The sequence below is a fragment of the Bactrocera dorsalis genome, chromosome 3 (assembly GCF_023373825.1).
Source record: "Bactrocera dorsalis isolate Fly_Bdor chromosome 3, ASM2337382v1, whole genome shotgun sequence".
In the NCBI taxonomy this organism is placed as follows: Eukaryota; Metazoa; Arthropoda; class Insecta; order Diptera; family Tephritidae; genus Bactrocera; species Bactrocera dorsalis.
The window spans coordinates 24,040,032-24,064,949 of NC_064305.1; the positions used below are offsets into that span (position 1 = coordinate 24,040,032).

At 32.3% G+C, this 24,918-nt stretch overlaps 1 protein-coding gene across 8 annotated transcripts in view; it reads right to left on the minus strand.

The window, feature by feature from the left end:
* LOC105228688 (probable WRKY transcription factor protein 1) overlaps positions 1–24,918 on the minus strand; it is an 89,262-nt gene that overhangs the window by 36,904 nt on the left and 27,440 nt on the right. For 3 of the 8 annotated variants that reach the window (XM_049452319.1, XM_049452317.1, XM_049452315.1), the window contains 2 exons: positions 19,426–19,515; positions 17,883–18,382 (listed from right to left, as the gene is read on the minus strand). In XM_049452319.1, the coding sequence (XP_049308276.1) occupies positions 17,883–18,297 (415 nt within the window). In that variant the 5' untranslated portion in view covers positions 18,298–18,382; positions 19,426–19,515. Of the gene's footprint in view, positions 1–17,882; positions 19,060–19,425; positions 19,516–23,067; positions 23,511–24,918 lie in introns of those variants that run through there. The other 5 variants (XM_049452320.1, XM_011208613.4, XM_049452322.1 and 2 more) reach the window with 5 other exon arrangements.

The following is a 24,918-nucleotide window of genomic DNA, read 5'->3' on the forward strand; positions in this document are numbered from 1 at the left end:
ATTTCTTGAGATGAATTGTTGTCCGAAGTTTTCCCTCAAAATGGCCATAGAATCGCGAGCTGTGTGGCATGTAGCGCCATCTTGTTGAAACCACATGTCAACCAAGTTCAGTTCTTCCATTTTTGGCAACAAAAAGTTTGTTAGCATCGAACGATAGCGATCGCCATTCACCGTAACGTTGCGTCCAACAGCATCTTTGAAAAAATACGGTCCAATGATTCCACCAGCGTACAAACCACACCAAACAGTGCATTTTTCGGGATGCATGGGCAGTTCTTGAACGGCTTCTGGTTGCTCTTCACCCCAAATGCGGCAATTTTGCTTATTTACGTAGCCATTCAACCAGAAATGAGCCTCATCGCTGAACAAAATTTGTCGATAAAAAAGAAAAGAACCGAACACTGATTGATGATTGATTGATGATGTCAAAGCATACTGAGCATCTTTCTCTTTGACACCATGTCTGAAATCCCACGTGATCTGTCAAATACTAATGCATGAAAATCCTAACCTCAAAAAAATCACCCGTTACATGTGCAATTAACTAGTGAAATTAGCAAAGGCTATGATTCTCACATTATTTTTGGTAGAAAATAAAGATGTGCAAGGTTTTTGTGTATAATATTAATAAATTTAAGCACTTTTTTGCTGTAGGGTATCAACATTGACAACTGTCAACGATCAACTGTTAGAAGAGAATTGTTTTTAAATACATAGGGGCATTCTCCTCAACTTTTCCACTAGAGTTTTTTGCCTCAATATATAGTCAGATATTTGTTTGTAAAAATAAATTTTAGTTATGTTATGTGTTATGATTTCTGTGCCCCGAGTGGAAACTTTATAAAACAAAAAAAAATAAACATCCGAACTCCAGCACTTTTCGAACTACCGTCTTACTAATCTACCTACGAATTCATCACCTGCTCATTTCTTTGACAACCATTCCACGTGCTGAAACTTCACACAGTGATTGTCGCCGCCTTCTACATACTTTGCGCAACTGTGCGTGCGTTAAGAGATTGTGAATATTGTTGTTGCCTTAGAACACTTCATTCTTAGCTGCAGCGCTGGCACGCCATTGAAAAAGCCTAGGCTAATGACTGCATGAACTGTCGACGATGCTGCGTGTGTGTTGTATTTATTTTTGAAAACTTATTTTTTGTTTACACTCGTTGTTTCCATTGACAGCTGTCAGCAGTTCTCGTTGCACTATTGATCTTTTATCAATTTATGCTTTCGTGCTGGCTGTTTTTGTTTTTTGGTTTCGTAGCTTTTTTTCAAACTTTGCCGCTTGTTTGTTCAATATGCTATTTTTGTTATGTTTTCTGCCTCTCTTCTCTGAAAATACCTGTCAAAGTTTGTTTATTTCTTGTTGTTTCCATATAAATGACTTTTTATTCCTTTGTTGACGCAGGCGAAACCTTCGCTATCGCGCTTTTTTAACATTTTACTTTCATATTTACTCTAACCATCCTTTGTTAATTAATGTTTTTCTACTTTCATGGCCACGAAATACCAAGTTTATCAACGTGCGGTGATTTTGCCAATTTGTTTAAGCCTCCTTGCTGCCCAAATAGTTGCTCATTTACGGAAAGAGTAGTAATTGTTGGCGCTAGCGGTACTCGTATCATGTTGAATGCTCTTACTCACGCGGCTTTAACGTGACGAAATTAAAGTATAACAAACGAGTGGTTGAGTTAGCAAGTAATTAACTACGAAGTTTGTACAAAATCTTTGCAAATCGCGTCGAAGTGAAAGGCGCTGACTGGCATTTGCGCTTAACAATGCACACATACACACAAGTAGAAGCGCTTAAAAAAGCTCACAATGCCTACAAATCTTTTGGAAACATCTAAGCAGACGCACAGCCCGTAATAATGGGGGAGCATCTCGTAATGCAAATGTTTGTGGCAGCGAAAAAGCTGAAAGAAAAGTTGGTAATTGAGTGGGAAAGGTCGGGAAGCAACGCCTTTTAAGTACTTGATAACGATAATGGAATGTGTGGGTTACAATTCCCATAATTTTTTTTATTTTTAAACTGCTTTAAATTCCCACAATCAACTAACTATGTAAACCTTTTTAAGTGCATTTAAATGAAGTTGTTTAACTGTATTCCACTTTCCCAGCTTCGAGCTTTTGCAGAGCTAACAATAATACATATTAACAAGAAGCTCACAGTGATACGAGCAATTTCACACGTGATCTTATGATTACTTAGTATAACATTTCTTTTCTTTTCAAAACTCATTTTCTCTCCATACGCACACGAAGTCTCTTTCTTATTATTTGCTGTTGTTTATCAGCAGCCGTCAGGTCAAATTATACTTTGCTGAAGAGCTAAAGAAGGCAATCTACACAATGAATGTCAGAATAGTGTCGGTAATTAATCGATTAGTTGGGTATCAAACGAGGTGTGAAGTTGGACTAAGCTAATTGAAATGTGGTTGACCAATATTATTACTGAGAACATATTAAACTGAAAACAGAAGAAGAAATAATCCAGGTAGAATCCAGGTGTTAGAGATAAAAGGAGAATTAACGCTGAGAATCGTGAAGACCATTACGAAATCGTTGACCGTGAAACGAAGTTATAAATTTACTATGTATTATAGTTAATAAGTAAACGAAAAAATACAAAATAAGAATTGATGAATTAAGATTAGAGCGGGGGGTTTGTTGTATGCTTGATTTCTCATCGCACTTGACCAAACTTATTTTCGACGATCCGTAGATAAATAGCTTCCGTATTAATTTTACACTCAGCTCGTTTTCCCTTAAAATTATTTATTTATTTTATGTTTACAAAGCCCCTAGAAATTAATGATCTTCCTAGATATAATGTCAAATTTATAATATCAGCTGTTCCATTTAAACACATCTTGGATATTTCGTAAAATATTTTAATAAAACAACAACAAATAAGCAAGTGGAAAAATCTTTAATGGTTTGGGAATATTTCTATTACGAATTCCAGCTACAGATCAAACACATTAGTGTTTTAAAAGTGGTGAGAAAATTCCCTAATACTCAAAATGACACATATTTATTCATCTGCCATAGTGCATAGTATAATTGAATTTATTTATTATTTCAGTTTATTGTGTTCGAAAATTGTATATAGGTTTTTATATAAAGTACTCGAAATCTGTGGCCTAAGCAAATTTCAATTTTTTTTGTGTGTAAAATTTTTTTTCTTTGTTCACTGATATATTCTGGATGAAAATGTTGATTTAATTCTTTTTAATCTTTCACAATTTGCAGTGTAATTTGGACTATCTTCTGCGTTTGTTTTTTGTTGATATATACCAGACTTAATAGAGCAGTTATTACTGTCTAATCAGTAATGAGGCTACATGGCGTATGAGCAACATCCTGTCGCCTTAATTTAACTAGCGCTTAAAAGTATGCTAATCTAACAGGTGGCCGCTTGCAATGCATGAATATATATTTTTTCATAAATAAAAATATATATTATATTATAAATTTCCTTTAACAAATTATTATCATATATTAATATATTATATAATTTACAAATTTAAACACTTATTAATCATTTCTAAAAAAATATTGCTCACTAAATCATTTGTGTAACGTCACTCACTCAGCGTTTTATTGTTTGTTTGCTTTGTTTCCGCCTTCTGTTATTTATTTGTTACGTTGCCACATGGAAATATAATTGCCTCGCTTATAGGGGTTTTATTAATAATTCATTAACAAAAATATAATATGTGTAGAAGTATACATTTATAAGTATGTATGTATATAGTGGAATGCATGTGTGCATAGTAAAAAACCTTAAACATAGCCTTTAATAAATTAGAAAGCTTTTTCAATTTGACCAGATCCTTATAGAGTTAGAAACTGCTTACGAGTGTACAGTTTACTTTTGAGATCTCTTGGTTAAGTTACTTACTGAGAAATGTTAAAAAATCTGACGATTAGGGCTTTTTAATATTTTAATGATCTTTAATTAAAAAAAAATAAATCACACTGAATTCTTATATGCACATTTTTGGTGCCAAAATGGGGATATTTTTTTTTAATTAATTAATTTTTTTTTTCATGTGGATGACCTGGTTTGTTTCTTTTGCTGACCTAAAACAGTTTGTTAAAATGATTTACTGCTATTATTTACTATTTTCTAAGAAAACTATACTTTTGTGTTCAGGTTTGAAAACGACCACCGCGGAATTGAAGTTCAAAATTAATAATTCTTCAGCAAAAGTTGCATTTATTAATTTATCAAGCTCAATTAAAATTAATTCTAAGAAAACATGACTTGAATGTCATAACCCCTCGTGCTTTTAAATTCAAAAAGTCGTTTTTTTAACTACTTTTTTAAATACTATGAAATTTCTAAAATATTTTTCCAAAATTTCGAGGCAACCGCAATAAAAACCCATGAAAGAGCGGCCTGTCAGGCTAGACCGATCGATTGGTTCAATCTTTGATAATGTTTATCTCAAAACATTGTTTTCAAAGTCGGTGATCACGACTTCTCAGAAACTAGTGCAGCGATCTTATTGAAAATAGGATGAGTTTGTGATTGATCGAAGAATTTCTTTTCGATAACAACTAACTTTTTTCAATTAGAACTAAAATTATACTGTTTTGTTTGCAAGTTTGAAAAATTAGTATTTTTGCCCAAATCTGTCGATTAATCACGACCTATACTCATCTACTAACCGATTTTTTGATTTTAGATGAATTCTTCGTCTATTATACTGTCATCCGCAAGGATACGGTTTTGGCGGTGCCTCTGAAAACTAACTGCCAAGGGCTGAATTTTCGAAAATTCTTTATATAAATTCACAAAATTTTATTCATTTTTTTTTTTGGTGTTAATTTTCTTTTATAAATAGATTTAAATATGCTGACTGAAAATTTTGTTGTTTCTAAAAAGAAAAAAATATTAATTGTAAATTTTTTATAACTGTACGTTTTTTTTATTCTAAATGTTTTGAATTTTAGTGCAAATGTTTTATTGCATTAGAAATTTTTATATTTTCTTTAAAAAGAGTGTTTCAAAACTCAATATTAATGTTTTTGGTAGTTAATATAGGATATATTTTAGTAATTTAACAATTTATTGAATTTACCTCAATAATTACATTTTTATGTCATTTTTAAAACATTTAGAAATTCACTCATTACATTCAAAGCTCTGGCAGCATTGTGAGTGCGTGGGCCATTCCATAAATAAAAACAAAGCTTAGTGGTAAGTTCATGAACTCAAGTGTGGTGAAATGAATACTGAGTGAAACGAATTCGAGTAAAAGAGCGTAAACGTCAATTAAAGCATTTGTGTGGAGAGCAAAATATTTGCTGTGTGCACGCGCTTGTTCTGAGGCTTGTATGCCAGAATGATGGGACAAAGAATAAAAAAAAAATATATAAAACTAACATTTTATGCTCGTATCACAGCATTATAAGTGACTAGAGCGTATTAAGTAACTAGTTGTGAGTAAGCTATTTGGTGCTTTGCAAAGTCATGGAGAGGAAATGGGGTTCGGAATATAATTACATTTTAGTATGCTTTTTTTATATAGATAGCATTAATTAAAATGTTTGCACATTGAAAAATTATAAAAAAAAAATCGATAAATTATTGTTGTACTTTTAGTTCGTCTCGAGCCCTCAATGAGTCACTTAACTGACAGGTATTGTAGGAGATTGTCTATATTTTTTTAAATAATAGCGCAATGCAATAAAATCGATATACTTAAAAAAACTGAAATGAAATTAAATCTCCAAATGATTTTTAAAATGTTTTTGTCAGATGCGAGCAGCCCTAGGCTTTGAATTACATATATTTTTATAATAATTTTTGCCGATAACTGAAATTTTATATTTCAGCCCATCTCATATAAAGTTGATTTTCAAATCTCCAACCACCAGTTCTAACAAATATACGGGTAGTAATCGTAGTATTTTTCCACAGTTATTAGAAAATATGTTTTTTTTATTTCGATCGGCATTCGTGAGTTATTGACAGTTGCGCACGCGTATAAACGCCTACACAAATTGGCCATGAGTCGCTCAAATACAATATTTATCTGTTTTCAATGCAACAAAAACTTTCAAAGCAACAATAAAAAATTACGTTAAAGTCATTAAGCTACGGTTACTCAAAAAAGTGCGTCCCACACATATAGAAACCGATTTGCATGCGCATTCCGCTTGTTCATTTGCAAATTTTTTATTAATTACATCATAAGCACACATTTTGTTTTATAAGTGTGATAATAAATAAAAAAAATATATACTTTTATTTTTTGTAAAATGTTTTTTACTACAAATTAGCATATATTTGGACAAAATTTGAAGGTTCGCCATAAGCACATTTAAAAATATTAAGTTGTTATTAATATTTATATATATTTTTTATTATTTTAATTCTATAATTGTGTTGTGTGATTTTATAACTAAAATTTTTTCCGTTTTTTATGTTTTCTAAATTATTTTTGGTACTTTTTGTTCATTATTATTCGATTTTTTACCGTTTTGTGCTCTTTCAAGCCTTCAACAGCTTCATTCTTTGAGTTCCAATGGCACTTGAACACTATTATATAATATAAGTGTACTTCAGTAAGAAAGAAAACGCTTGTATTTTTGAAGGGGTTTAATGATTAATTTTTATACACTTATGCATAAATATGTTTATGTTCATATATGTACATATATAGTAATGATATGCTTATGCACTATTAAATACTTCATTTTACGCGCTTTTTCTCTATACTTCGTTTTCGCTTTTTCATTCATGCAGTGGAAACGCATGAAAACCTGTTCGGCAGTCAGCTAACCTTGACTTTGAAACTGAACATTTGCCCCATATACATACTTGAACGTATATAGGTACATACATATGTACTCGCACTATATATATATGCATATGCTTGTGCACATATTTTTTTAAGAAGACGTGTGAGAGAGATAAACCTAAATGATATTCTACCCACGTAAGAAAGGAAAAATGCATTTTTTAGGTTAGGTCAGGTTAGGTAAAGTTGTGGAGGTTCGCTAAGCACAAATAAATGAGAGTTAAAGTTACTTTTGCGATTCCGAAAAAACAGTGGTTAAACAAATGATAAAATCGAAACAGGTTATTCCAAACCTTTAATCGTATTCATATACATAATTTAATGCTGTCGTAATCTCAAATGGGTGGATGCATTGCCTCTAGCATCAATATATCTTCACATAGTATTTCACAAAACGCTTAAAAGTATGCAAATTAAGCAGACGACCACTGAATATAAGATTTGAACTTCGTGTTTTGTGATCGACAAAACGATCAACGCGTCAATTTCAAAGGAAAGAGACTTCTTACAACTAAGTTTAGAAACTTAGGGTTGTTAATAATCACTTTTTACCTTAAAAGAAGTGAATATAAAAGAGAAAACGTTATTTCTACTATTTGTTTTAGTTTCTCAAATTAAAAGAAGAATAAAATAATGTACGAAGCCGTTTGCTGCTATACTAAAGGTTAGGTTAGATGGTTGATACATCAGCGACCTTGCTGAAGCAAAGATCACCATAGACCTCCTACGACTTACCCTGAGAAGGGCTTTGCGACTGCCTAGCTGCTGGTTGACTAACGCTTTGTTGAGTTGGTTCGAAGCCCAACAGTCCAGTAGTGAACCACAAAATGCCAATGGTGCACCTAGCGGTTCCCATTTCGCAGTTATTGATATTAAAGTACCTGTTCTAGCAAGCTCATCAGCCTTACATTTTCATGCAATACCGCTGTGGCCAGGCATCAAAACTGGTCAAATCATAAAATAAATCGATGCTAGAGGTAAGGAGTCTAGACAATCTTTCACCAAAATTGAGCGCAAAGTCAGTGAACTCAAGGCTGCCCTACTATCGGAGTGGATAGTCACCAGAGCATTGAATCTATTGCTACCTTTATTGCAAGCACCTCCGCTGGGAAGACGCTGTAGTGGTCATGAGGGCTAGCACTAGAGCTGATGGAGGGTTCTCAATAGTGTATTCTTTCATCAACCCTACTACTACTAGAGACAGTCTCGGATACGGTGGACTGTATATGTGAAATTGTAATTTTAGAATGAATTCTCCGATTTGGTGACATACTTATGTATAATGTGTTGCTTTTGGGTTTTACTTCAACTTTGCATACGATTTTCGAATGATTTTTGAGGCACTTGCTAGTTTAACCAATATTTTTGACTTAATACAAGCCGCCCTTGACAACTAAATTAGATGATTGTCATCCTACGATTTCAAAATATTATCTTTCTCACTCTGTTTTTTTCGCTTCCATTCTCTCTTTTTCACTGGTAGTATTTTAACTATAACACTGTACTAAAACTATTAGTAGTAATGTAGTACCATAATATAATCACTTTAGTCCTATAAAAATTGTTCTAAGGCTTTAATTCTTTTGGGAAAAATATGTTTGCCTTACATTTAATCCGTTACATACTTTTCTGTATGCCTTTTTTGCATCATTGAAAACTAAGTGGCAAGGAGATGAGTCTTTCTTGATTCGCTAGTGGTTTAGAATGTTGCATAAAACATCGTACAGTATGTATAAAATATACGAATATTATATTTTATAAGAGTCTATGTCCAAATTGTAAGAATAGTGTAGAAAAGTAGAAACCTTAAGATCTAACCCCTTCAACCTAAACTCCTTTGCACATTTGTATTATTTTAAGTTGTCTCTGCCAGAATCTCTGGTTAGAGTAGTATGAGAGTTGTGTGATATAGTTATCCGATCTGTGTGATTCTGACAAAAAATCCATATAATATCAAAATACATCGTACTAAATTTCTTTCGGATATCTCCAAAATGGACGAACAAATTCTTATGATCCATTAAAAAATTCGCCTTAAAAAATTTTGGCTCGAAACCGGTGTTAGGCTCACAGACTTTTGGGCAAGGCTGTTCCGTAGAACATTTCCCGCATACGTGGTTTCTCCGATTTTTGTCTCCATGTGAATCAACCCGCTCAAATGTGCATAAGTATGTAATTTGTATAGTTTTGTACAATAACTAAGAATTAAATTAATTGAACGTAATTATATTATAATAAGTAAGCCCTAATTGCGGTACAAAGTACATTTATGCGCAATAAATTTTGCCATAGAGTCAATGAAATCACTTTGTAATAGTAATTGACAGTGAGTAAGTTCTCTAGTATGCAACAGCGCGAAGAAAAAAAAGCAAATATGGCATAAATTACATAAAAATATGTATTTTTGTTATTAAGTTATAAATTTATAAAAATATATTTTTAATACACTCTTTGTGGAAACAAACATTTTCTGCTCTTTATCTACAAGGTCAAACTAACATTTGCTAGCAATAAATCACTTAATAATTTATGATTATCATATCTTTTAATAATATTTTATTATATGATTAGTTTTTTCCATTGTTGCAATAAGCCAAAGGGAGAAGAAGAGAAGTAGCACAAAATAAAAAATAAAATGAATACACAAATATTTCGTTTGCATACTAACGAGTTGACTTGTTTAGCTATACAATTTGCGCACATGCACACGCATTTACATACATACATATGCATATACTTATGGAAGTATATTTATGTAAATAGATATTTTGGCATGAGACTTACCACGCTTGAATGCAAATATTTTCTAACGTTCGTCGCTCGTGTTTCGTGCGCTTAAACAGCGAGTTAGCACAATGCTCTTGCTAACTTTTTTTCTATTTGAGCAATCGATCGCTGCTGATCGTCTTATTGATCATTTATGACCCCAAACTTATGTCGGTATATAATTGAGTTGGCAGTCTTGAGTGCCTTCTGTTGACATTTGAACGCAATATTGGGTGTGACAGGCAAATGGCAAACAAGTTTTAAAATATTTGCAAAAATTTGTTGATTTTTAATTTGCACTCAATGTGAAATATTTGCTCAAGCTGTAGTTATATTTTTATTTTAGCTGCGGAATTTATGTTTTAACGTATGTTTACAGTATACATATATTATATATGCAATATATATTTGTGTTTCATAAAAAGTTCAATTTCAATGTCAAGGAATTTCGTTGCACTCTTCTAATCAACTTTATTTTTTTTTATGATATTTGACACCATTTAGTTTGAAAATTGAAGTATTTGTGTGGGTTTTTTTGTAGCCGGTTGTCAAATATGAAAATAATCCTAGGTATGTGAGTACGCAATATAAATTTTGGGTAGTGTTTATAGTATGTACATATATAAATTATTTTATTAGCTTTATCACTTATTGGCACGCTGTGTTTGAGTTCTAGGGTCCGCTGAAGTCAATACAAGAGTGTGGCGATTTGATTAAATTTGATGTTCGATTTATTCTCGTGACTCACTCTTATTTAGTTGAATAAACTGTATAGCTTATTGATATTATTTTATTATGGCAGTCTATGAGAGTTATATCATTCGTTTGTTCTATTCACCACTCTCTAAGGTTCTTTCTAGATCCACAATATATATTTAGCTAAAATATCGTTAATTTGATTGTAACGTAATTAGAATTTCCATGGGAATGAAATTTGTTCGATAGGGTGCTTTAACGGTAACTATATTCTACCCACGTTTACATATTCGCTGTAAAGTTCTCATTCAATCGATCCATTTTAAGTTAAACCTCATTCATATTTAACTAGCAATTATTATTTATAAATCATGCGAGTACATTGCTAAAATCCAGCAGTGTTCTGCTATGTACTTTTGTTAAAAGACTGATACAGATTAACAAGGGTATCAAGTTTATCAAGAAGTTTGTAACGTCAGAAGTCTTATAGTTAAAAGATAAATACATATATTAATAATCAGCGTGAAGAGTTGAATCGATTTAGCCATGCCCGTCTATCTGTGCGTGTGTCCGTCCATCTCGATATATGAGAACTAGACCCACAGTTTTTGAGATAACGATCTGAAATATTGCACCCGTCCTTTTTCTTTACCAAGAAGTGATATCAGACCACCATAGTATAAAACTGGCATACAAATTGAACGACCTTGCTTGTATGGTAATTTGGTAAGGATTATTGTCTAATGCAATGATGCAATCTTCGAAGATATTAGTCAGATCGGGACATCAAAACGTATAGTTTTCATACAAACTGACCGAACAAAGTTCTTTTAATTTGTATTTGTGAAGGGTATTGTAGCTTCGGTGCAACCGGAGTTAACGTTAACGGGCGCAAGAATGTAGGACGCGATTTTCGCAAATTTTGTTCACATACATATGTATTTATAACCTGAAAAGGTTATCAAGGAAAAATAGTCTAGAAGGGGCGGAAAAGTTGTCATTTGTCTAAAGTGTTAAGTTTATTTACCGTGAGAAAGAGTTTTGGTTAATAACCAGTCTTAAAGTCAAAAGTAATCTTTTAATTACTTGTGTTTTCATCAAATCAGATATCATTGTAGGCACTGACAGGTATTTTATATCAAAATCTCCAAATTTTCATGACTTCGAAACTCTTTCTGTCTATTTTTGAAAGTCATGTTCTGTCAAATATAATCTCAGACCATAAATATAAAGTTTTGAGTGAATGTGTCGCACAACAAAAATAGAGCTCTCTTGGAAAAGTAAAAGTTTACAACCGCTATCAAATACTAACTGATTTTGACGGTTTGAGCGAATCATAGAGTGGAAAGTTCTCTTAATAGTCAAAATAACCAAATAGTGATCAAAAGAATAAACAAAGGGTTGTTAGAGATACAATTTTTGAACAATTTAGAAGAAATCATGTAAAATAATTAGTGCTATCACTTCTTTAGAAATAAAAATTTTTAGTCTATTTTTGGTTTGCTACAGGAGAAAAAGATCTAAACTTTGCTCAATATAGTCTGAGAATAGGTTAGACATTTTACTTCTGTTGCACATACAAATTTTTTTAAAATAATTTTTTGTGCAATTAACCATCGCTTACCAAAACGTATTTATTTTTGATATTTGTTATTTACAGAGAAAACGAATTTTAGAAGTCAGTTAAGCGGTATACTATATAAAAAAATTTAAGGTATTTAGAAGAAAATTATCATGCCTGTTTTCACTTCCGTAATTTGACTACAGTGTTTCACTCATAAAACTAAAAAATTCTTAATAACGGCAATTATATGAATTGCTGCATAGAATGTACAACACTTATGGAACTTGTGCACGTCCAATGCGTTAGCAAACCATTAAAGGTATTTAAGATTATAAAAAAGAGAGGAAAATTAATTGATGAACCGCAATTTGGCCACCTAAAACATAATATTCATACTTTTCAATATTTTCTTAGAATATTTTATAACATCAGTAAAATGTGCGCTTCCGGTCGGAGCGATTGCGCTCCAGCAACGATTTGTAAGAAGTAATTGTAATGCAATGAGTGATTGAGACGGTGTAAATCTTCATAGTATGTACAAGTACTTTGAAATAAGTACGGTTGTAAGCACTTGTCCACGCCATTAACGAAAGAAAAAAACAAGCAAGTGGCACCTGCTTGTAGCCAAAACAAAAACAATTGTCGGTTGTTATTGCAACGGCGCTGTCATTCCATTTGCTGTCAAGTGTTATTTTGACATTTGTCTGCACTAAGAATTTCTAATGGCATAAGTATTTCTGTTATTTCCGTTTACAGGGCGAATGCAAGCACATATTTATTTTTTTTTATAATACCAAGCTGGCTTTATGCTTTTTTTTTAGTATACGACGTATGTATGTACATATGTATCTACGTTCTTAATGTGCTAATTTACTCGCTGCATGCTAAATTAAGTCTCGCGCTATAATTACATTTTGAAAGTTGCGCTTAATTGTCTTGGCTTTTCACAATTAAATTGCCATTAATTACTTGTGCAGTTGATTTTGAAATTCGTCAGAGTTTACTTTTTTTCTTATTTACTGCAGTTGGCAATCTGTATTTGAAAAAATTCCATTTGTTTGCTGGCTGAACGCTTTCAATGTCAAAGCAATTAGTTGCAATTGGCAACTCTTTAAATCGCGCGCCATTTGTATGGCGAATGGCAAGAGAAAATATTATTAAATGAAGATAAAATACTTGATTCTAAAAGGAGGTCGGCTCGAAAGAAATAATTAAAGAAAAGGCTAATTAGTTACATGTGAACGAGTTGTAAGCCATAATTAATGGGTTTATTGTGCGTGCGAAAAAGAATTTGCAGGCATTGATAGGCTCTTAGTAAATAAGATCATTTATAATACTTTAAAATATTACTTTATTTTTATAAAAAATTATTTTAGAATAAGAAGAAACGTTAACTTCGGTTGTTGAGTCGAAAAGTCTTCCCAAATAAGAAAGTTTTTATAAAAGAATTTTAGTTTAATGGGTCTCTTTGTATGGCAAGTAGGTAGATAAGACCAATGCCTTTAGGTGGCCCATTGTCATACCAACCGGGACGTTTAATAAAGATCATCAGTATGAAAAATTTTATCGTTGCAACATCCGAGATGTCGTCAAGAAACTCTCGTTCAATAGTTGCGATTTTTTTCCTTTAAAAAGTCTTACATTCGCGTAGAAGATGTTTCATAGACTCCTCCCCTTCTAAAATAGTCGGTATATGGCATTCCTAGTCTACTGTCATGGCTGCCTATTAAACAGCGACCTGTTAGTAAAAAGATTTATGAATGATTAAGAATGTGCGGCCCATATACCGTTCGTGCTGCATTTGCCTGCTTATTGAGCAAATCAGGGATTGATTCTACCGAGACTCAGCTATGCTTATATATATTTGTTGATTAAATATCTGCAAGTAGCCTGTTCTGGCGAGTTCGTGTGCTTCTCAGTTCCCAAGGATATCACAATGTCTTACAAGAAGTTTCAGCAGTTTTATCGTGAAATAGGATGACAAATCCAGTAAGAGATCAATGAATTATTTCATTAATTCGATGAAACCCTGAGGGACTGTAATGATTTCAAAGCCGCCGGCTATCTGAATATGTATATATGTATACTACTGTGATAAAATTGAAAGGTGAATTTTGCCCATTTCATCTCCTTCGAAGTAATCCTCTCCCGCTGCAATACACTTATGCCAACGAATTTTCCCGTCATCATAGCACTTGAAAAAATACTCCGTCGTGATGGCCATCAGCTTTCATATCCTCAATTCAGTCGAAATGGTGTTCTCGGAGTGGTCATGTGAATTTGCTGAATAGCCAGAAGTTATCGTTAAGGTAAATCAGACGAATGCGGTGGTTGCGGCATGATATTAGTTGAAAATATGGTGAAATGATCACGAATAACCAATGCAGTATGATATGGTGCATTATCGCATTTCTTTGTTCAATAAATGCAGACATAGTAAAAATCGAATCATTCACTTTTAGAGCCTCACAAAACGATGCGTATCTCAAATTCTAATGAATATTTTGACGTGAAATTTAGCATAGATGTGATTTTGATATCTAATTTTGCCAAAAAGAAACCACATTATTGATTATCCAGTGTGTACCTAGCCGAAGATTCAAATTTGCCGTATAAGTTACCCTTATCCGTTATCGTTTCGTTATCTACATATGTAACTCACTTAACTATCTATACTGATAAGTTAATTAATAATCAACAAAGGCTAACTTTCTTATTATCAGCCTTTACATTTGGTCGTTTATTATCCGTTTGCCTCTTCCAAAAATGAAATAAAATTAGATACATTCATTTGTTATCGACTTTTTTTGTAACCCACTAACGATCTCAACTGAAAAGTCACATTAACAAACCATTTGCAGTCTTCTTTTCTAAGCTGTTCGTCTTTTCTACTTTAGCTGATCGTGAAACTTGCCAAATGGACACAGAAAATAATAAAAATAATACTAAGTATGCCCTTTCATTTTCCCATCTCATTTACCATAAATTGCTTGCTCATAAAAAAGTGAAAGCACACCCGAAAAATAAGTCAAATAAAATTATTATGCCACAGTCATTAAGCGTATAGTTTTTTGCATACGTAATTCATTGCCAAATCATGTCTAAAATTCAATTCCTCATTTTGCCGCCCTCTTTTTTAGCCGCTTATTTCTTTTTGCCAAATTGGTATAATCACTTGGCTCCGGACGTGACTGAAGTTCGTAATTGAAACTGATTGAAGTCAAAATTTACATTTGTATGCTCTTTCATGTGGAAGAAGTATTAACGGTGACAGCTTAGCCTGTAAATCGCTTTGAGTGTGACACATTTCACCTGCCCATTAAAATCTTTAACAAGGTCAAATTATTTTTAGCAACATAAAATTTTCAAAAAGTTATTTTTTTGTAATATCGATGTACATACATATATATATAGTTATAAATAAATATAATTTCATTTTTACATTTAATTTTTTATATTAATCTTTTAATTCAATAATTTCTGAATTTTGCCAACGAGAATTCTATTTCCTAGCTGTCTCCGGATCGAAAAGCCACCAACCAGATCGATCATGTTGTGATAGATGGAAGACAGTTTCCAGTGTTTTAGACGTGCGTATGTTCCGAGGTCCTAACATAGACTCAGACCACTATCTTTTTGCAGCCAAGATACCCACCCGTCTCTGTTGAGCAAAAAACGCACGTAAACAAACACAAGGAACGTTAGACGTCGAGAAGCTGCAATCACAACAGACAACCGAACGATATTCTACTCGACTTGCACTCCTGCTCTCTGAGAGCACTCGTCAGAAACTCGGTATAAGGGACCTGAGGGACGTCATAATCTAGAACTCCACAGAACTTAAGTAATGTTACGTCAGAATCTAATTTGTATACGGTTTTTATAAATAGTCTTTTGAAATAGTTGAGAGAAGGTAAAGTGTATTTGATGTAATCTACGAGTATAGAGTTAGTGTAGTCGAAAATCAATAGCAATCGGTCAACCATTCACAATTTTATATTTATTAATCATACTCATTAATGAAATTAGTTGAACTTGTCTAATAATTAATGTGGCTCACGCGCGTTGAGCAATAAAAGCTTATATTATACATATGTATGTTTCTATATATGCATTTTCCAACACATTTTAATTATTATTTTTTTTTTGTATGTATTTCGCATATGTTTTTGCGTTCGTCACGCTTCTTATACATAAATTCATATTGCGAATTTACAAATTTGCAAATTGATTGCTGTTTTCTGCGTTGAGTTTGACTTTTGATTGCCAAACTTCAAGCTGCTGGCTGATGTCATTCACAGAATAGCCATGAAAAGCAACAACGGAAAGAAATTTTATTTATGTTCTTAATTTGTAAAAGTAATTTGGAATATTAGCGTTGATTTCGGTCTTACGCACACATATGAAAATACATACATACATACATACATACACTCTCAGTGGAAGGGCAGAATTTGTATTACTCTCGGTGCCTGCTTTACGGAAATTAGTTAATTAATTAATAAAGCGTTGATGTGAGAGAAATTTTTTTTTGGTTTTTAAAGCTTTGTTTGTTGTTTTATTTAAGTTTATTTGTTTACTTCCAAAGTAAAAGAGGCGGAAGTAGACAAATTTAAGAAAGTGAATGCGTATGTGCCTCCAAGCTATTTGAAGTTATTAATACGAATAATGTGAGCAAACTAACTTCATTTATAAAATAGAAATTATTGTTTAAAATTTAGTTTCAATAAAAAAAATATTTTGTTTTATTATTTGTTTTTTTTTTTTTTAATTATGTTGTATTTTTCTTTAAAAATGTATATTTTTTATTTTAATTCTAATTATTTTCAGTTTAAAATTTATTTTGAGTTAAGAAGTATTTTTTAAGTTAAATTCATTTTCAAAACTAATTTTTACGGTTAAAGTGAAAATTTTTCAATACTTTAGGTATTTTTTTTAATTATAATAATTCTTAAGTCAAACTTTATTTTTTAAAATTTAAAATAACATTGATTTTAAATTTTTTTTTTACTAAACTTTGTTTATGAATTGAAATTTATTTTCAACGTTTATATTTATTTAATTTGCTTTAGATTTGAAATAATTAAAGAATTTTATTTTAAATAAAGATTTTGTTAATACAAATTATTACGCAAAAATTATTATACTTTTATTGGATTAATTTTTTGTTTATAAATTTATTTACGTATTTCATAAAATTTTTTAAAATAAAATTTACTTGTAAAATTTAAATATTTTATAATCAAAATTTATTCTAAAAATTAATATTTATTTAATGAAATTGTATTTTTAATATTAAAATATTTAAAAATTGAAATTTATTTCACAAGTAAAAATTAAGTTTTAAATGCAAATTTTTTAATTATTAATTATTTTTTCAATTAAAATTCATCTCTGAATGTTTACTAAAAAAAATACAATATAATTTCAAAATTAAAGTATTTTTATTTAAAAATAAATAAATTAAATTTTATTGTTTGCTTACAAAATATACTTATTTTTTAAATAAAATTTTATATTTTTTAAAAATAGTATTTATTTTACCATTAAAAATGTATTTGTAAATTGAAACTTATGTTTAAAATTAATATTAATTTAGATATGTAATTTTTTTATTTAAATAATTCTTAATATTAAAATGAATTAAAAGTTTAATTATTTTTTTTTAGTCTAAAATTATTTAAAATGATTTTTAAGATTAAAAATTTTTCATTTTATTAATTTTTTTATATATGTAATTTAATTATATTTTTTTAAAATATTTTGCCTTAAAATTACAGCATGGTTGCTAAACTAATTTTTCATGATTAAGCACATTTAGCATGTGGTACGTTAGCAGTATGTTAACTAATCATGCACAAATTCATCGTTATCGATTTATCGTTACGGCATTGCCATGTATTCATATTAACGTCATTAATGCAACTGTCACTAAGCGTTCAAATTAAATATATGCAAGAAATATGAAACAAGTTAAGGCTATCAAAGTGTCTTTAAGTCTTATTTCTATTAAATATGCAAATGGTACTCACATAAATCCATGAGATACGTGGATGGTAGGTAACCGGCCACGGCGGCAGCGCTCGCCAGCGTTTGCTGCAATTCCAATGGCAACTGCAACAGCGCCTGTGTGGTGGCGTATGCTGTGAATGCCGACGATGGCGATGGTGTTGGAGAAGCAGTGGCAGCTTTTGTAGTCGCCATGGCAATTGGTATTGTGGGCGATGGAATTGCTGTTGGTGTTGCGCACGGTGTTTGTGTAGATGTGGTGTGTATTGCCACTGAGGCGGCTAAATCACTTAATGGTTGTTTAGTTGTTGCTGCTTCTGCTTCTGCTGCTGCGACGGCGGCGGCTGCTGTGGCTGCTGCTATGGTTTTTAATGGCTTCGTGGGCGTTGCAGCCGCCGCAGCAGTGGCGGTAAGCATGGGTGCATTAGCCGTTTCCATTTTAGCACTACTCTTCTATTATTAATAATTAATTTTATTTATATTTATATATTTAAAACTTCACGTTTACCTCTCGTTTTTTACACTGAAAAAATAACACGGCAAATTGATTTTTTTTGTTTTTAATTTAAGTTTCACTTGTTACATACATATATTACTGGCCATTGACATTTTATTTTATCTATTGAATTTTTATTATATAAATTTTATTTCTTTTTAGTAAGTAAGCGCTCAACACGCGCACTAATGCAAATTTGCCAGAAAAAAAAAAAAATCGTGTGCAATCACTCGTTAATTCCACATTGCAATCAGTTCGCTGAAATCATTCAATCACGTGTTCATCAGCAACAGACAATGCAAGATTGTGGCGGACGGGAAATATTAAAAATTGGCGCTAGCTGGTAAAGTACACGCGATCTCGCGATCTGCTTGCAACATCTTGTACCATTCGCGAAAATATTTTCTGCATTAGGCAATTGTAATTAGTCGCATTCGTGTTTTGACTTCACTGTTGACTTAATTTCTGCAAAATTCCATCATTGCCTGTGTCTAATTGCTAGATTGCTGATTTTTAATTGCTTTCTTTGGCGCGTCTAACTGCTACTTTTACTTGCACAAGGATTTTCACTGGCTTTCGAAATATTTAATTAATACTCGTATATGCTTCCCAATTCTTGTGCTTTTTTCAACGAATATATTTTTTTTTATTTTCAGACATTTCAACACGCGATAATCACTGTGCACGGTGAGTGATTCCTTAGGCTCAAATTAAAAAAATGTATATGTATATAAATGTAAATGTAACACAAAGAAAAAATTCCAAAAATTTTCCAGTTTTAGACAAAGAAATGTTTCTAATGTAATGCCTTGCATGTATTTTCAAAACACTGTTGCGTTTTCATATTTCACAAAATTTTAGGTTTGCACATCGGCATGCAGATTTTTTCTGTTATATGCAGGAAGGCTTTACAACACGCTCGTACAGGTTTCATACATTCTTTGCAAATTCGTATGCAAATTACATATTTTTCTTAATTTCATTTTTTACAGCTTTTGCTTGCATTGCTTCGTGTTGCTTTAGCGCGCAGGCGTGCATTTTATTGCTCGCGTGTTTATCGTATTGCTTACTTTTCATATGCACTGTACGGGCATTCTTTAGTCCATATAAACATATGAAACATATGCAAATCAAGAATTACGCCAAGTTTACATTTGGAGCTGCAATTAAAAGGAAAATAAAATTTGGTTGAGTGCCTTTGTAATATTTTAATTAACAACAATAATGTAATTGGAGCATACGAAATATCGTTTTAGTTTAAATAATGTTTCTTTCAATTTAAATCTGTAAATGCCTTACTAGTTTTATCAAAAACTCCCAACATTAAGAAAAATTTACTTTCAAGGGAAATTTTTTAAGCCATTATAACGTGCACCGAAACTCACTTCACTCAATGTTACCTCGATTTATCAGTTTGGCTGAGGCTAACACACAAAATTTTGTAATTTTTTCCTATAAACGATAAATATTTTTTACTTGAATAAATCCTCCTGTTCTGCTAACTACTATAAATGTAAAAAGTAGTTTGCGCAACGGAACAGGACGAATAATCATCCGATTTTCGTCTATAATAAAATTCCATAACCTTTTAAACATTTTCTAGACAAATAACAAAACCTTTTAAACGTTTTTTTCCAATGAATACGTAGGTTGCCTTTATATTTCGAGATTTGGCACCAGTGTGGCAATCTGGCGATTCACAACTTTATCGCAAAGTTTGACATTTTTGATGTTGCTATTTGTGTTGTTTACAGTTCTTTAAAATATTCAATGTTTAATAAAAAAATGGAATTTAATGGTGAATATTTTCGCGCAATAATTTTTACAATTTTCCACATAGATGATCTCAGCAACAGTGCTTCGATGAATAATTAAATTTTGGCGATGAAGCTCACTTAATGGCTTACATGGGTTTACGGTTTTCAAAAAATCGATTTTTCTATAACATCTCTAGAATATTGATCCGAGTAATAGTTTCGGAGATACAGCCATGAAAACTTGTGCCCTCGAGGCTAGCTAGGCTAAGTGCGTGTGTTTTTGAAGTCGGTTGGCAAGATTTCTCGAGAACTACTCAACCGATCGTCATAATATTTTACACAGGTCTTTGAAATACAATTCTTAAAGATTTGGACGATTACAATTATTTGAAAAAAAATAAAGCGAAATTTTCACTAAAATTTTAATTTTTTTTTTTTTGTAAACATCTCTGCCAAAAATCCAATTGTCGGTTTTACCTTCGCTCAAGTCCTAAGTTAAGGTCTTAGCTAAAATACATATTATATTTTTTACTTTAAATTATCCTGTAAGAGGTTTCCTTCCAACGCGGGCGAGTCTTTTTCCCAAGGGGTATGGCGTCGCAATGGTCGAGTTTAAAATATTGTTTTCCAAAAATTTCAGCATTTCTTTTTAAATGGTGTATGTTTATAATAATAAAAACTTAAAAAAAATATTTAATTTTTGATATGAGAAAAACATTTTTGAAAAGGGGCTGTAGCCCTTTAAAGACCAATGTTTATTGATGCCAGTTGATGAATACTGAATTTATAGCAAAAGCTCGAAAGTAAGAATCAGTCGACAGTATGGGTGTTTCAAATGAGTCGAATCCAAAAAAAGCTGTTGGCTTTTTTTTTGTGAAAAACTGGACTTGTCGCAACCATACCAATAGGCCAACGCAGAACAGTAAATTCTGATTATTACACAACCAGTTTTGTGCCAATAGTCTTTCAAGAAATCAGGAAAACCAACCACTGAAAACAGATCACTCTTCATCACGATAATGCTAGCTCCCATACATCGCCAGAATCAATTGCATTTGAAACATGAGTAATTCATCATAAACTCTTGACTGGTAACCGAATGACTTCTTTTTATTCTCGTACGAAAAAAATAAATTAATAGGTTAAAGTTTTTCGTCACTGGAAGAAGCGGTTGATGCGATCAGAACGTATGTTTTGGAGATACCTCAATCAAAGTGGCAAAAGTGCCTCGAAAATACATGTTCAAATGTATGTAAAAGTGTATAGACCTTATTGGCGAATATTTTGAAAAACAATAAAGCTACTTTCGATGATTCATATTTGTTTTTGTTCTATAATCTCGAAATATAAAAAGCAACCAACGTACGATCATCTCTGTTGAAATTTGGCCTAACTTTTTTGTAATCAACAAATATAAAACAATAGCTCTCCACAAACCGCACAATACATTGTTGCGTAATTATCTATATTTTATTTGCATCATTAATATTTTTTCTGAGTAACGATAAATCATTTCATGATATAGTATTCAATGCTATCATATTTTTTGTTTCGTAATTGCAAACAATCGCCTCAGCCCACAACAACAACAGCAATGAAACAATGTAGAAAACGACAAACGTCAAAGTTCGCAGCGAAAAATGCAAATATTATAAATAATAAATACATAAGTATGACGGCGCTTGATTGCATAGAAATTAGACGAAATGGCGAAGAAAGATTTAATTCCCTATAACCTACAAATTAAACAAGTCTCTGCTATCTATTGTTTTAAAAATAATTTATTCCTATTATTTTAATATTTTTCGTTAGGGAAATTTTGAAATTATTTTTCTGTAAAATCTTTGCGTCACAAACTCGAGTTTAAGGTTTCGGGTTTGTGTTCATTAGGTATTACCATTGCGGTTATATAGCGTTGACTTTTATTCCGCAATGCATATCTTATCTGGTGGTATAAGCTTCCTAAGTTATACGAATGGTAAAACGAGTTTTTTATCGTGATATATTTTTAATAATCTGATATTATTGAGTTGTTTTCCCATTATCTATGAATTTATTAACATTACTTGAAAAACGTTTGTGATCAAATGCTGCCAGCTCTGCGAAAACATGTTCCGCCGTGGAGCCAAGCAAGCCATACGATCATCAAAAAACAACAAAAAGCACCTCGAAAGCTGATAACTCAGGAAACACAAAAGAAAAGATGAATACCAAAAGCAGACCAAAAAAACAACCGGAAGCTAACATTATACAGTCAACAGAAAGGAACAGATACGCAGATATTCTCGAAGATATTAGGAAGGAATTAAAGCTCGACGTAGCAGAAATCAAAATAAGGGGAGTACGAAAAACTAGAGGAGGCGTACTTTTACTGGAGTTAGAAAAGGGCCAGGCGGCAAGCTCGAATTTTTTCGAAATTATAAAGAGCACGTTAAAAGAGACTGGTAGTAGAGCTTAAACTAAAGGACACTGTAGAGATTAGAGACCTCGATTCTCTAAACGTAAAAAAAAAGAAATCAATGCAGCTATAAAGAGTGATCTTGCCTGACCCGAAACTAAACATTTTCATACCCAACACTATGGAGCAGGACGAGGCGTATGTAACAATGCCAAACGTTGAAGCAGATAAGACAAAGAAGGGTTAAAATCAGATGGAGCAGCTGCTAGCTACGATTAAAGAAAACTGGAAGGGAGAAATAAAAGAAATAATTGTAAAAAAATGTCTGGGTTTTTTTGAAGTAAAAATTCGGTTCATACATATTTGATTTATCTTTTTTTTGTGTTGTTTAGTAGATAGCTTTTGAGGCACCCTGTTTTATTAAATAAAAGCATAAACTGTCAAGTTGTTTACTGTGCTGAACTACCGGTAAGAATATATGTTTGTAGATATCTAGTAATAATTTATTATAATTTAAAACATTTTGTTTGTTTTTATACTTTACATACTTTACATACTTCCATATGTATCTGTAGCTACCGTCCCGAGCTAAGTTCTTTGTGATCCTACACGAATGCGCTGCCTTTACTAAACTTGTTTGTAAAAAATATTATAATAATTTATTTAAATCGCTTAAATAAATTTTATTAAATATGTTTACACATTTTCCAAATCGTTTTCACTTCGCTTATCTTCTTTTACATTTATTTATTTTTTTTTTTAGTATTTTTTTTACCGTTTTTTCGTTATTCAAGTTTTATTCACTTGTCGATATTGCCAAAACAATTCGCATAAACACAATAAATTTTCGTTGAAATTCGTCGACGTCGTCGGCGTCGTTAGTGTTTCTACCGTCACACCGTATTGTAGAATTGAGACTGAAAATGAAGCGCCCGAAACGAATTTCGACACAGTCTCAAGCTCGACGTACACCCGCAAATGTAAAAAATGTGCGCTTAAGAAATTTTTGTAAGCTTTTTTTGCACCGCGATGCTTTTATTTGCGCCTTTGTTAGCAGTCATTCAATACAATATAATTCGAAATTCTCACTCGTGTCGGTTAAATGAAATCAACTGTATGCATGTGTGTGTGCACAAATTGCCTTCAGCTGAAACACGACTCTATTGCAAAGATCACTGAAGATCAGCGCGCATATGCAGTGGCTGCAAAAACTCACCCACACACGGACACACACCTACAAATATCAAATTCGTAATACCGTTTATGTGTGTAGTCATGTGTGGCCCGTCGCGATCTATTGTCGCCGGCGAGCATGCTCGGGTGTAACGTCATTGTCTCGTCGGATCTTTATTGTGCGGCATCAGTTAACTTCGAAATTTTCTTTGCTGCTATTATTGTTGTTGTTTTTTTCCACGCTTTGCTTTGTGTGGGTGGGAATCAAAATGTTTCGTTTGCTTTTGTTTGGCATTCAAGCGCGTCAAAGTTGAATGGAAATAGTTTATTGCAAACCATCAGTTTCGCTTTCATTTTGCACAAAGCTCAATTGCGAAGTGTAACGAAAGGGCAATGAAACCAACGCTCAGAAGTGAGCGCCAAAAGAAGCTTTTTATCGGAATATGTTTGCTTGAAAGTTGTTGTGAAAAATTAGGAAGGCAGTAAACTCTGTGTAACTCCAAACGTCAGTAGAAAAAATTGTGGGAAGTAATCAACATAAAGGGCTTTGTTGGTGTAGGTTAGGTGAAAATGTAATACACTTTGATTTAGCTGTCATGTCTCAGACGACAACTGAGTTCATCAGCTAGTTGATTGCGCCGAAAATTCTTCACACTGAAACTGCTTGAATAGACATGTATGTATGTACAAATGTATGCAGGGGAAACCATATGAAGGTTTTCAGACAAATAAAATAACGGTGTGTACGTATATTTCGGGATAGCTGTCAAAATAAATAATAATCGTGCTTTGTTGACGTAATAAGGCTGGCTATGGTGGGAAAAGTGCAGCATTGGACTAATCGTGGTAATCAAAAACCTCAAATCCTAAGCAAATATCTAAATACATATTAGTAAAATTAAAAGATCTATAAACCCTCTAAATCAATTGCGTTGAAACAGGAAACAGTAAAAGTACGAAGCCGACTTTACACGAGTTTTTGGAGCATCATCTTTCTTTCCAATTGGAGATTCCAAGCGAACCCAGCTTCTTCCTCTTTCTCTGCTTCCCCCGGCAGGTAGTGCGTCGAATACTTTGAAAGCTGGAGTGTTTTCGTCCATTCGGACGACATGACCTAGCTAGCGTAACCGCTGTCTTTTAATTCGGTGAACCATGCCAATGTCGTCGTATATCTCATAAATCTCGTCATTCCATCGAATGCGATATTCGCCGTGGCCAACGCGCAAAGGACCATA